The sequence below is a fragment of the Polypterus senegalus genome, chromosome 5 (genome assembly GCF_016835505.1).
Source record: "Polypterus senegalus isolate Bchr_013 chromosome 5, ASM1683550v1, whole genome shotgun sequence".
In the NCBI taxonomy this organism is placed as follows: domain Eukaryota; kingdom Metazoa; phylum Chordata; class Cladistia; order Polypteriformes; family Polypteridae; genus Polypterus; species Polypterus senegalus.
Window position 1 is genome coordinate 133,187,608 of NC_053158.1, and position 15,289 is coordinate 133,202,896.

Here is a 15,289-nt window from a genome sequence, read left to right on the forward strand (position 1 = left end):
GAGCATATCTCCACCTCTCCAGGGTTTTCTCAAACTGCTCCCTACTCTAACTACAGATCATAATGTCATCAGCAAACATCATAGTCGAAGAGGACTCCTGTCTAATCTCGTCTGTCAACCTGTCCATCACCATTGCAAATAAGAAAGGGCTCAGAGCTGATCCCTGATGTAATCCCACCTCCACTTTGAATGCATCCATCACTCCTACTGCAGACCTCACCACTGCCACACTTCCCTCGTACATATCCTGTACAACTCTTACATACTTCTCTGCCATTCCCGACTTCCTCATACAATACCACAACTCCTCTCAAAGCACTGTGTCATATGCTTTCTTCGCATCTACAAAGACACAATGCAACTCCTTTTGGTCTTCTCTATACTTCTCCATCAACACCCTCAGAGCAAACATTGCATCTTTGGTGCTCTTTCTTGACATGAAACCATACTGCTGCTCACTATTCATCACCTCCCTTCTTAACCTAGCTTCCACTAGTCTTTCCCATAACTTCAAGCTGTGGCTAATCAAATTTATCCCCCTGAAGTTACTATAGCTCTGCACATACACCTAATACTTAAATATCGGCACCAGTACTCTTCTTCTCCACTCCTCAGGCATCCTCTCGCTTTCCAAGATTCCATTAAATAATCTGGTTAAAAACTCAACTGCCCTCTCTCCTAAACTCCTCCATGCTTCCACAGGTATGTAATCTGGAGTTTCTTTACTTCCTCATTGCTAACCCGTTGCACTTCCTGATTCACTGTCTCCACATCATCCAACCTTGTCTCTCTCTCATTCTCGTCACTTATCAGCCTCTCAAAGTACTCTTTCCATTCTCTCAACACACCCTCCTTGCTTGTGAGGATGTTTACATCTTTATACTTTATGACCCTAACTTGCTGCACTTATTTTCTAGTTCAGTCCCTCTGTCTAGCCAATTGGTACTGGTACTTTTCTCCCTCCTTAGTGTCCAGCCTCTAATAAAACTCATCATACGCTTTTCTGTAGCCTTTGTCACCTCTCTCTTCACCTTGCGCCTTATCTCCTTGTACTCATGTCTACTTTCTGCATCTCTCTGACTTTCCCACTTCTTCTTTGCCATCCTCTTCCTCTGTATACTCTTCTGTACTTCCCCATTCCACCACCAGGTTTCCTTTCCCTTCTTCCTCTGTCTAGATGTCATGCCAAGCACCCTTCTAGCTGTCACCCTTACTGCGTCTGCTGTAGTTGCCTAGCTGTCTGGTAACTTCACTGCCACCCAATCTCTGTCTTACCTCCTCCCTAAACTCAACCTTCTTCGTTCTTCTCCTTGACACCTTATCTACCCATCACCTCCTAGTTTCTTTGTTCTCTTCACCAACATGTCCATTGAAATCCGATTCAATTACCACTTTCTGTCCCTTGGGTACACTGTCCATCACTTCATCCTACTCACTCCAGAAATCTTCTTTCTCATTCATCGCACACTCAGCTTGCAGGGCATATACAGTTAGGTCCATAAATATTTGGGCAGAGACAACTTTTTCTAATTTTGGTTCTGTACATTACCATAATGAATTTTAAATGAAACAACTCAGATGCAGTTGAAGTGCAGACTTTCAGGCTTTAATTCAGTGGGTTGAACAAAAAGATTGCATAAAAATGTGAGTGAACTAAAGTATTTTTTTAACACAATCCCTTTATTTCAGGGCCTCAAAAGTAATTGGACAAATTAAATAACTGGAAATAAAATGTTCATTTCTAATACTTGGATGAAAACCCTTTGCTGGCAATGACAGCCTGAAGTCTTGAACTCATGGACATCACCAGATGCTGGGTTTCCTCCTTTTTAATGCTCTGCCAGGCCTTTACTGCAGCAGCTTTCAGTTGCTCTTTGTTTGTGGGCCTTTCTGTTTGAAGTTTAGTCTTCAACAAGTGAAATGCATGCTCAATTGGGTTAAGATCAGGTGACTGACTTGGCCATTCAAGAATTTTCCACTGCTTTGCTTTAATAAACTCCTGGGTTGCTTTGGCTGTATGTTTTGGGTCATTGTCCATCTGTATCATGAAATGCCGCCCAATCAATTTGACTGCATTTAGCTGGATTTGAGCAGACAGTATGTCTCTGAACACCTCAGAATTCATTTGGCTCCTTCTGTCCTGTGTCACATCATCAATAAACACTCGTGTCCCAGTGCCACTGGCGGCCATCACACTGCCTGCACCATGTTTTACAGATGATGTGGTATGCTTTGGATAATGAGCTGTTCCATGCCTTCTCCATACTTTTTTCTTGCCATCATTCTGGTAGAGGTTGATCTTGGTTTCATCTGTCCAAAGAATGTTTTTCCAGAACTGTGCTGGCTTTTTTAGATGTTCTTTAGCAAAGTCCAATCTAGCCTTTCTATTCTTGAGGCTTATGAGTGGCTTGCACCTTGCAGTGCACCCTCTGTATTTACTTTCATGCAGTCTTCTCTTTATGGTAGACTTGGATATCGATATGCCTACCCTCTGGAGAGTGTTGTTCACTTGGTTGGCTGTTGTGAAGGGGTTTCTCTTCACCATGGAAATGATTCTGCGATCATCCACCACTGTTGTCTTCTGTTGACATCTAGGTCTTTTTGAGTTGCTGAGTTCACCAGTGCTTGCTTTCTTTCTCAGGATGTACCAAACTGTAGATTTTGCCACTGTAATATTTTAGCAATTTCACGGATGGGTTTTTCTGTTTTGCAGCTTAAGGATGGCTTCTTTCACCTGCATGGAGAGCTCCTTTGACCGCATGTTGTTTGTTCACAGCAAAATCTTCCACATGCAAGCACCACACTTCAAATCAACTCCAGGCCTTTTATCTGCTTAATTGATACATACATAACAATGGACTTGCCCACACCTGCCCATGAAATATCCTTTGATTCAATTGTCCAATTACTTTTGAGCCCCTGAAATGAAGGGATTGTGTTAAAAAATGCTTTAGTTGCCTCACATTTTTATGCAATCGTTTTGTTCACCCCACTGAATTAAAGCTGAAAGTCTGCACTTCAAATATTTATGGACCTAACTGTACACTAACAACATTCATCATCACACCTCCAGTTTCTAGCTTTATAATCATTACTATGTTTGACACTCTTTTCACTTTCAAAACACTCTTGGCATACTGTTCCTTCAGAATAACCCCTACCCCATTTATCCGCCTATCCACACCATGACAGAACAATATGAATCCACCTTTGATCCACCTGGCTTTACTTCCCTTCCATTTAGTCTCATGCATGCACAGTATATCAACCTTCCTTCTCTCTATTATATCGGCTAACTCTCTCTCCTCTTACCAGTCATGCTGCCAACATTGAAAGTTCCTACCCTCAGTTCCACTCTCTGTACGTTCCTTTCTCTCCTCTTTCCTCTGGACATGTCACCTAACCCACCTTCTTCTCCTTCTTTGGCCAGCAGTAGCCCAATTTGTACCAGCACCCTTTTGGCTAACAGAACAGTAACAGGTGGCCGTTGTTAACCCTGGACCTGAGCAATCTGCTATGAAAATCTGTATTGTTGTCCGCATGTTGATCTGGCAAAATTTTACACCAGATGCCCTTCCTGATGTAACCCTCCCCATTTACCCGGGCTTGGGACTGGCACGAATAAACACACTGGTTTGTGCATCCCCTATGGCTGGGTTATGTATATAATTTTGCTACATTAGCAATTTTAGCATTACTTTCAGCTGAACCAGTAGCATTTTAAGAGTTTGTTATATACTGTATGTGAGTTTAACTTTTGGTTTGGATATGTGCTTTCTTAAGAAGCAAATGGCAAATTTGTATATAGAATATGAATATATATAATTTATCAATATATATATATACATATACGCTTGACATTATAAGAAATTATAAATTTAAATGTTTAAGTACACATTTCTATATGAAGTATGCATTATTAGTGTCTTCACTTCTCCTTCAACAGATTATTTGCTATTGAATCATTATGATTTGTTCCCAAGCAAATGATTCTTTATTTTTTACAAGCCTCTGTACAGGCAGTTAAAAGTAGCGTGTCATGATGTAAGTAAAACTTTTAACATTATGTAAAAAGCCATAGTATATTGTAATACTAATGTGTGGTAAATTGCATTTTTTATTTTGTTGCTTTTTGCTAAATCATTGTTCCGTAATTTGTCTTCCAGAAAACAATCAACAAAGACAACGATTGTATTCTACAAAATAACTCTCAACGCAGCAAGTGGAAAGTAACAGGCCCAGGTGGACTGGAAATGGAAGTTCCTTCTGTTTGCCTTATTATTCCTCCTCCCAATCCTCTGAGTATTAACATAGCTTCCAAGTAAGAAGTCCTTTGCTTTCTGAATAATGTTTGATATAAACAATTAATACAACCTTGGTAAAACTTAAAAGGTATTTATAGTGCTAAACTTGTGTGCATGTGCAAGAGTTATTTAAAGCCTTCTTCAATGAAAATTGTTACAGGAAATAGGAAATTCTATTAAATGCAGTTAATTCAATAATAATTTTTTAAAACAACAAACATAATAGCAAAGTACAAGTCTGTCATAAGAAAACCACACATCAAGTGAAATAGTATGTTCCAAAGACACTCCATGAAAAGCAGCAATCAACCCCCACTCAACAAACAGATACAGTGTCCCATCTAAAATTACTCTTTATGTAGAGTACAACAGCAGATCAGATAAAAAGGTTAAAGGGTAAGTTCGGTATTTTTCAAGTCAATGTAATTTCTTCACATTCATGGAATATATTAATGGGAAGTGTTTTTTTTACATTTAAAAGTACTTTGCCTTTTCTTTCATCTTACAATGGGGCTATAAGGAACCACGCTATCATAAGTGATAGAAAAAGCCTTAAAACTTACAAGATAGATAGAGGCAGAGGTTTATTTCCCAGGGGGAAATTGTTTTTTTATAGAACCTCTTAAAATAAATACATAAATAGGTAGATAAGTCCGTAAATAAATATACAAATACTCACTTTGGTGTGAACACTTACCAGAATGACTATAAAGCAAGAAAATTGAAAACAAAGAAAAGTTTTGACTTGGGTGTCATAGTTACAGTGAGGCATTATGCAGACATATTGCTTTTAGTATAAAGGAACCCCAGTAGCGTTTCATGACACACGTCTGCTGACTAATTTGTTGGCAGAAAGTACTCGGTGTTAGTGTGTCAGAGACAGGATGTGCAGCATTGTTCATAGTGGTACTTAGTTTTATTTTAATTCTCTCTTTTGCTATTTCCTCCAGGGGTTCCAGAGTGTATCCTATAAGTGAGCTTGCCCTTTTACTTAGCTTGTTGATTTGATGAGCCTTTCTTAAAGCGATGTTACCAGCCCAGCAGACCACAGTGTAGAAAATTGCACTGGCCATCACACAGCTACAAGAACAACATTTATTTATATATTATTTTTCATACAGGCAATACAGCTGAAAGTGCTTTACAAGATGACAAAAAGAAAATTATCTGAAATGAAAAGCAAATAAGATTAACAATATTAAATAATAATTACCAAAGGCAAAAAGTAAGGTAAGATGGCCAGGAGGACAGAAAAAAATCTGCACAGATTCCAAGGCCAAAAAGACCACCTAGCCCCCACTTGGCATTCTGCCTAACATAAATGCAAATTACTATATATATTCATGTATAATCGGGGGCCTTGAAACCCGAAAAAATCATTCATAAAATCAGACCCCAACTTATACGCCATTTCAAAAATACGACACTTAAATTTTATTATTTTTTTTACATCTTGTTGCTTCCTCCAATCTCGCACCAGTTTCTCAGATACATCGAACTTTGTTGCAGCAGTGCAATTGCCAATTTCTTTCGCCACTTCAAAGACTTTTAATTTAAAACCAACTTCATGTTTTTTTCTGATCGAACGCTCCATCGTAGATAAGGGATGCTGTTACGATAAAGGTGTATCAGGGTGTGAGATACAAAAAATATTATCAACAGGATGGAGCAACCGCTCATATGGCGCGGAGATCCATGCAAGTTTTGCAAAAGATATTTCTGGGGGAGTTGACCTGCCTGTGCGGCAATGTCAGGTGGCCTTCACGTTCGCCTGATCTCGCTCCATGCGATTTTGTGGGGCTATTTCAAGTCAAAGGTATACATACACCAACCTCAAAACCTTGAAGCCCTCAAGGATGCTATTCGCCAAGAAATTGCTGCTATTCCCCTCGAAATGGAACAAGAAATGCAAGCGTTCAGAAATCGTCTTAAAGAGTGTATAGTTAATGATGGCCACCACCTTGAAGATATTGTGTTTAAAAAAAATCTGTTTTGTATACCCTTTCTTGTGTTGTAATGAAATAAATTTTTATCTTGTAGTGTTTTTGTAGCATAAACGTTTGAAATGTGGTACTTCTTTTTGGCTCACCCTGTATTATTTTTAATGGGCCTTTACATTTTACATTATACTAGTAAATACTGTAAGATTCAAAGTAGCATTAGGGGTAGAGTTAACTGAGCAAAAGTAACCTTTTTAACTCCTGAAACATTATAGGTTCATAGTGATAATAAAAATTGGGAAACAAGAAACTACTGACTTTATTGAATTATTCACTAATTTGCTTATTGTACACGTGACTGATATTTTTCTCCCAGAATTGAGCAATACTATGAAGCAATTTTGACCATCTGGAATCAGCTGTTTATCAACCTCAAGAGTATAGAGTCTTGGCACTACTTGATGGCAGATATTACAACCATCAGTTCCCTAACAATCAACACGGTATCTTTATTTCAATTTTATATTAATTCTTATTGTTATCCTTTATTCTCTATTAGTGAAAATATTATTGTGGAATAACATCAACAAAAGCATTAAAATATATTGTGGATATTAGGTGTCCACACTAGTGCAGAAAATAAGTTAATTATAGTGATAATAATATTATCATATTAATTTTAACGTCATAATTTAAAGTCCTTGTGCTGTGTTTTTGGAGTACTTATTATCTTATATTCAAACCATAGTCTTGTGTCATGTTATGGCACAATAGTATAGACCAGTGGTTCCCAAACTTGATCCTGGAGACCCACTGTGGCTGCAGGTTTTTTTTATATATTATTGCATTTAGACGAAATCTTACATATTGATTTCTGACCAAAAATGTGGAGCTATAACCAAAGTTTTGGACATTCCACATGTTCTGAGTAAGATCACAGCATAGCTCTAGTTTTTGTCTCCCTAATTAAATTTAATTAAATTAAATAAATACATGAAAAAATACTACTGATGTGAAGCCAAAAGAAAAGAATGTATTATACAATTTGCATAAACTGGATTTATAAATATATTATGCCTCATTACAAACAGCTTCAGGTAGGAACATGTAAGCAAATTAGAAATTTGAACAGCTTCATATGGAAAAAGAAACTGCTAGTGAAGACATTAAATATAAAAGCTTCAAATATTAAGGGAAGTTGCTAATACATTTATAAGCAAAACATGTTATTATCTGCAAGTATTTGAAAATGTAAAGGAAAAATTGAAACAATGGACTAAATATTGTAAAAGAAAAAGGGTAAGCATGTAATACAATAGAAAGTAATAACCATGCATCTTGTTCTACATTTTTTTTAGTTGATTGCATTTTGACATTCCTGTGCTATTCTGCCACATGGATTATTGACTTTACATTACAAAAGTAAATTTTTCAATAACAAACTGACTTTTGAAAATTACTAGGCTAAGTTGTATATCCTGTTTATTGTCTGACGGAATATAATAAAAGTCTTGTTGTCCCTATTTCAGCTGAAGACAATGCGACCTGAAGATTATAGAAGGATGGTCAAGAATTTAGAGATACACTATCAAGAATTCTTGAAGAACAGTAAAGGGTCAGAAATAATTGGAGAAGAGGATAAAATGAAAATTCAAGCAGAATACAATGTTGTGCGTGAACACTATGATGAATTGATAGTAAATTTACCACAAGAAAGAAAAGAGGAAAATACAGTGGTTTCAAACAATGTTGGTTTTTATGACAGTGGTAAGAAAGTTTCTGCATGACTAAAGGTGTATGTTGTACTTGTTTAATAATCCAAAAAAAAACACTGGATTTATATTACTCAATTCGTAACATTTATTTTGTAAGCTTGAGTCTTTCAGAGTATGTTTGTGGAACTGTAATATTTCAACAAAAGGAAAGTGCCATGCAGGGGTGCATTTCCCAAACGCATAATTTCTCAAAACCCATCTTAACTAAAGAAGCATGTTAAATACTTCATAATGTACACACTTCTCAATCAATTCGTTAATTGCTGAGTGCTCCTTAAACTGGCTAACTCTTCCAACAATTATGGTGACAGACACTGAATATATAAAATTTACTCGATGACAGTTTATAAGTGTTAACATTTATAATTAAGATTATTTTGTTTTCATGATGAAACAAGAATGCATTTGTAAGATTATATTTTATAGCTAAGTTTTAAATAAAGGTAATAGTTTAAATTGTTAACAATTAAACACAAAGCTTAGTGGTGGAAGGCTGTTTAAAATAAAATTGGCCAACAGCACTCACCATTGCCAGTATGGCTCTGACAAACCATGGCCCTTTATTAGAGTAAGTGGCTTTTGAAAAACAAATTAATTTATAAATCTTTCTTTTCTTGTATTATGTACAATTTTAGAATATAGTGCTTAATAAGAATCAGTATAACATAAGACACACAACACTGCCTTTTATATTTAAATGTGTAAATATCATGTTCCTTAAGTAAATGCTACTGTTGCAGTGATTGTTGATATTTCAAGTGTGCATGGTGATACTGTTTAGACATCTGTGTAGTACAGATTTGTTTGATAACACTTCTGGCAAAGTCTCATTCCACTCTGATCAAAATTCCATCCTGGTTCTGTCGGCTCTTTGTTGCTTCTGCAAAACGTTCTATACCACTCCCAACTACATTCCTGCTTTCTTCTCTAAAAGTCATTTGAATTTATCACATAGCCTAAGTAAATTCCCAAAAAATGGTAGAGTCTACAAGCAGAACACACAGCTGTGAATAAATCTGTTTAACTGCTTATTTGTTTACACAATACGGTAAGAGTAGACCTGTTCCAATCATTTCCAAACAACAGACAGATAGATTGTGACCAGACTCTTTCTCTTGGAAATGGTGTATATTTGAGACTGGTCTGGTTGTGTAATAGAGTGCTTTAGGGGTCTGCGACAGTACAGAATTTTGTGAATGAAAGCACCTTTATATTTTTGTGTTTTTTGGAAGAGAAATGACAACCCTTGTTTAAAAAGGTGCTATATAAATAAAATTTATTATTATTATTATTATTATTATTATTATTTATTATTAAAAGCGTACTTAGAAGTTTAAAGTGTTTAAATTTATTAAAGTTTATGACTAGAAAATGAATAAAGGTTAATTTTATATAAAGGTATGCATCAAGTCTTAAAGACGCCAAAACCATCCTCATCTTTGAAAACCAAAGTCTGGTCACCTTAATTGGTACAGTAGATAGATGAGGCTGCACTGGCATGTGTACCATTAAAACAAGCATTTAAGATATGCACAATCCATGCAAACACCATAGAAGATTAGATAGAGACCCTCTCTAACCTGTCCAAAAAATAATACTCCAACCAGCTACTAAGCACATGCACCACAATGCCTTTAATAATTTATTTGAAAACTCAGTTGAAACAGTATTGATTAAAATTTTGATGGTAAATTATAATAGTAAACTAAGATAATTATTTACATATGGTTTGTTTATTTTTCAAGAATACATTTAAAATCTTATAAATTTGTTGCAAAATATACATCTTTTAAACTTGTTTTATCATCACATAAAAAGAAATTGTCCAACAAATCACATGTAATCTTTTTTTTTATAGGAATTGTGATCTCAACCGCACCAATTCAAAAACAAACACCTGTATCAACATTAGTATCAACATCAGGATCAACAGTAGGATCAACATTGGGATCAACATCAGGATCAGCATCAAAAACAAGAAAATCTGATCATATTGGTGTAGGAGCCTCTCTAGATTTGAGGCGCAATACTGTTGTAACTGATTTCTCAAGTGACCGGTCCAGCATCTCTAGCCAGCGCTTGCTGGATTTGCAGCAGTTTCGACAGCGACTGGAAGGGTATGAGCTTGATATGACCAGGCATATCCACATTCCAATAGGTGGTGACATGGTGAAAGAGTGCAACCAGAGAATAACAATGATGGAGGTACAGTATACCATTTCAACAATGCTATTTGGTTAGGATAATTTTTATACAGCAAAAAGCAGTAACATTAGACTCAGGATCAATCTAATTTCTAGGCACTTTTCAAATAACACAAACATATGTGATTCAATCAAGGTAGTCGGAAACGTTTAGTGGCACTGATGGTTTCTTATGACTTGCTTACTCATATTTGACATCTATGGCATTTTGTGTATTTAGTATGTTCATTTTCTTGCTTTTCTCATAATGTACATCTGTAGACTCTGAAAAATTCTGTGGATTAAATAAACTTGGGATCACAGTTCTTAGAGTCATTGGTAATTAATACTTTTGAATAAAAAATATAGTTGTGGTTGCTCTTTTAACTTTACTGTAAATTCCTTAAAAATTGTACTTGTTGTAAACTGAGGTCAGACCACTTGCTATAAGTTGTGGAATTTGGACAGAACTGTTGTGTTATGGGTCCACAGCTCGTTTAGCAAAGGCCAGCAGTTTTACATTAAATAAATCACGCGCTAGGCGGCTTCGTGAGGGGCGTGGTGGCCATAGCAAGTCACGGGGCGATCTGCGGTGTGGGCATTTCTCACCTAGTGCACAGGTGAGGGACTGCCCACATCCGTGATTGTTCCGTGGCTAATGTGCTGCAGCTGCTATGGCACCTCAAAGAAGCATGAGTCGGTTGGGAGGAGATCAGAGAGAAAACGAAAAGGATTGAAGAAAGGATGGAGGTTACAGGAAGCGAGGGAGCAAGTCGGTGCAAGAGAGAGAGAGAGAGACAAGGAGCGTGTGGGCGAACGAGCGCTCGTGGGCAGCTGCGAGGAAATCTGGGTGTTAGGCTGACACCCAGGAGTTGGAGTTGAAGTTGCTCCCACTGAGTGATCAGGTAGCGGTTGTGACCAGGGAAAGGCAGCGGGTCGGGAGGCTTGGTGTTGGATTCCCCAACGTGCGCCCTGGCGTTGGCGGAACCAAGTCTCGGGACTGGGATGAGTGCCAGACCAAAGCCAGGATTCGGAGGTCTCCAGACCTGTGTTGCAAATGGAAAAAGGCAGCTGCAGAGAGAGCGTCTCACTTGTTGCAGGGCCCGTATGGGAGAAGCAGGTGAGACGCTAACGCTAATAGAAAAGAAGCACCGGGCTTGGCATTGTTTTAAAGACTGCTTCCTTAAGAACGCTTTTAACCTCGTTTTAAAAGGATTGTTTTTTTTTGTAGTGTTTTAACCTCCACGTTTTCTTTTATTGGATTATTTATTGCATTTGGAATCACTGCACTATTTATTTGAAATACTTCGTTTGTTGACTGTTTTAATAAAAGCACTTTTGCACATTTATACCATCCCTTGCTATGTTGTTGCCTCCACTGTCTAGCTCATCTTGGTTATATCTATCAACGCGTTGTTGGGTTCAAGGGCTCCCAACAGCCGATGGGAGCATGGAGCCGAACCGCATCATCACAAGAACACAACCAGCACCAATCAAATTTAATACAAATTGTATTCTTCTCAAATTGTGGGATGGCTTGTGTTATTTAAAGCATTTTTATTTTCCCTTTCACCTACTTAGTATCTTCATGTTTTGCAGTATGATTATTAAGCAAATAATTAACTCTGCTTGTCAGTCTGTTAGTACATTTAGTAGTGCTTTACCAAAAAGGCAACCATGACCTTGAGAGTTACATAACAGAGAATAACTGTTTTGATAGCTGTACATATACTGAACTTGTAGCAGTATTTCAGGAAAATTGTCTACTTTCTCTTGCACCCTGCAAACAACTGTTCATTTGTGATAATTGCCTATATAGTTTTGATCACCTTGAAAATTTTCTGTCTGGGTATCTCCCCAAATTTGTAGTACTGGAAGAAGTTTCTCAAGCTCTCTATATACCTGTTCTTTTACAATAATATTTCATATCATTTGAATGAAGCTTTAAACTCAGTAAAAAATATTTCCTCTTTTATATAGGGAAATGAGTGCACGTAAACAGTATGAGCAATGCAATTTCTCTGAGATATAAAGCATATACTGTATATATTGTATTTCAGAAAAAGTTATTCTTTTAAGTGGCAATGGATAAAATGCTTACTTCTGCAATTTGGTGTCAAATACCAATGTGTTACTGTGCCTTTTTTCAGGGTATTTATGGTGATTTAAGAGCTATGCAAGATAACTTTTCAAAACTAAAGGAGCAGATTTCAAGACAGCTTTCTGAAATTAATGATCCAGATCAAAGAAGTTTTCTGGAATCAGAGCTGAAAATCATATCTAAAAGACTGGATTGCCTGAACGGCTTTACAAATTTATATGTAGAAAGGTATGTTTGTCAAGAGACAAAGGAGATAAATGATTAAAAAAGCTAGTGTCATTTAAATTCTGTGAAGACCTACAAATGAGTAAGGTATTTAATTTTGAGAAATAAGTACCATAAAAATTCATAATGCCTGACCACAATATAAAAATCTCAGAAAATGTAAATTTTTAAAACACAGCATTCACAAATTTTATTTTGGAAATGTTCTGCTTCATTTCACAAATTTATATTCTAACATGATCATTTTGGTCTGTTTTAGAACATCAAAGGCAATGAAGATATTTACTGTTTTTCCAAATCACTGAATTCACCACAGTTGTCATTAGAAATTAGATATTAGGTGCAGGCATTTTTACATTCATAGTCCATTTACTTGGTTTGAACAACAGATGATAACTTACTTTGTTTCAATCTCAATTTGGATTATTTGCATTTTACACAGCAAACTTTCAAGCAAACCAGAGTGTAACAATAAACATGAAGTGGGCATGCTGTTTATTTCTTTCATTGTGTTTTAACAATTATTTCCTGGGAATATTTCATGGGGAGTCGGCCACAGCTGTGTTTGTGCACTGCTGCATTTGCAATAATTATGTGTTTTGTTGCCCAAAGAAAGTATTGTGGGCAAAATGTCAATTATATGACAATTTGAAGTATTCATGAAATTTATACACTTTTTCACATGGTACAGAAAGGACACATTTCATCTAGGTGACTCAGCAGAATATGGCAAGCTCTTCTGAGAGCATGAAGTAATATTTTTCAGTTTCATTTAGGCAGTAGATATAAGGTGAGTTTAATTTCACTGTGAGAGGTTGTGTATTTACTCTCTAGAAGCCAACTTTATGAATGTAACCTCTGTTTAGTTTATCTCAAATCACACATATATTAACCGTGTTCATTATGGAATATTTAATTAACATCTACTACATAGTATCAAAGGTATAATATATGCAGTGTCTATATCGTGTCCGAAGAGTGACTACTTTGAGAGATGCACCTGCATACAACACTCTTCCAGTAATCACAAGCAAATTTACACATTTTCAGCTGCTGTCTGATAACAAGAGAGATGTAGAGTCTATGAGCCTGAATCAGATGCTAGGCTTGCTTTGAGTGAATGGTACTTGTGTGAACTGTTTTATAAAATTTTTGTTGCATTTGTATGTGTGTGTGCATTTATTTTTACATTTTTATTGTTTTTGTTTTTTAAACTTTTTCAATAATTGTTTAAATTTATATTTATTTTAAAAAAGTAAGATGTCTCTATATTAAAAACGTTTTTCTTTATGTCCGCAATATTCAGCCTTGACCACTCCCCTCTACACTGCTTGCACAATTGTTACTTCTACTGCCCACATCCTCTCTCCATACCACCCTGTCACATTCTTGGCACTAGCTCGCCCTTCAATGCAGTCGGTCTTAATGGCAAGGCAGAAAAGCAAATGACCTATTCAAGAACTTCAAATTTTATATCACAATAAAAAAGAGCGGCAAGAGCTGATAAAGAACGTTGAAGAAAAGAAAATGAACAAAAAAGCTGTATATAATAAAAATCAATAAAAAAGAACCACCCAATAAATGAAAAGGAGAAAAAAATCCTGAAAAATATGAGGACAGGAATGCAAGTTAGATGATAAAGTAATTCATAATATTCTTTTGAGGAGGCGTTAATACAATTTCATTTATTGTTTACTTTTAATTACATTTTACTTTTTTACTTTTTACTACGTTTTGTTATTCATTGGTATTTAAAATAGACAGTTGTAGTGAAATACCCAAGTAACTGATTTTCTATCTATAATAACTAAGCACCAACCGTCTTCCTCCCGTGCCCAGCATACTCTTCTATATACTTTAAATACAATTGTTTTCTCTAAAAGAGGAGCGCCCTAGCACCCTTTGAGAGGCTCAGCCACAAGATAGCGCACCCACCCACGGGGACTGGCGAGCAAATCAGGCAGGAGGCGGAGCGCTCTAGTATTTAAAGTATTTAAAAATAAAAATTTAAATAATGATATATTTAATTGTTCCAAGGATGCAATATATGTTGCTTTTTATTAATCTAGATATAATCTAACTGTTGAATTTCAGGTTTAGCAATAATGATTCTTAATTTTTAGAAATTAATAAATTTGTGCATTAAATAAAGTTTGCACCCAGTTTCATCAGCACAATATTTGCATCAAACAACACCAACAACAAACAACGGCAGTCTTTCAGTCTCCCACCTGTGTTTTGATTAAAAACTTACTGTACACAGAGAATAATCAAAAAACACAGTGAGAAATCAATATGTGTTTGGCGGCAACAATGGTTCAGTGACACTTTTATTCTATACTGAATAAATGTGTACTCAGTTTTTCTCTTATCTTCACAGCTGTATTATCTAAAGATTAAAATGAAGCAATATTTCTCTGACAATTTAATTTATTGGCAAAACACAGAAAGTACACTTCAATTTATCACGTTCTGATACAGCCAACTATTTTAGCAACTTCAAACTCATGATAATGTAAAATGTATTTTAAAACATGATTTATGTATACCTTTAGTACATGTAATTACATTCTATTATTGGTGTTTTTTAATTTGGCTCACTGCTAAAAAATGTGAAATAAAATTGAGGTGAACTCTTTGATAAAGTGATTAGAAAGTTCTGCAACTTTAAAATCAGATAACCAGGTCTCTGAACACCCCTGAATATTATTCCATGCATACGAGGCGTGGCAGAAAAGTAATGCGACTGGCAACACTGCAA

At 36.1% G+C, this 15,289-nt stretch overlaps 1 protein-coding gene across 5 annotated transcripts in view; it reads left to right on the top strand.

The window, feature by feature from the left end:
• Positions 1-15,289, top strand: part of dspa (desmoplakin a) — a 114,249-nt gene that overhangs the window by 70,296 nt on the left and 28,664 nt on the right. For all 5 annotated transcript variants that reach the window (XM_039753380.1, XM_039753379.1, XM_039753378.1 and 2 more), the window contains 5 exons: positions 4,167-4,321; positions 6,621-6,747; positions 7,774-8,011; positions 9,878-10,224; positions 12,353-12,531. In XM_039753380.1, the coding sequence (XP_039609314.1) occupies positions 4,167-4,321; positions 6,621-6,747; positions 7,774-8,011; positions 9,878-10,224; positions 12,353-12,531 (1,046 nt within the window). The remainder of the gene's footprint in view (positions 1-4,166; positions 4,322-6,620; positions 6,748-7,773; positions 8,012-9,877; positions 10,225-12,352; positions 12,532-15,289) is intronic.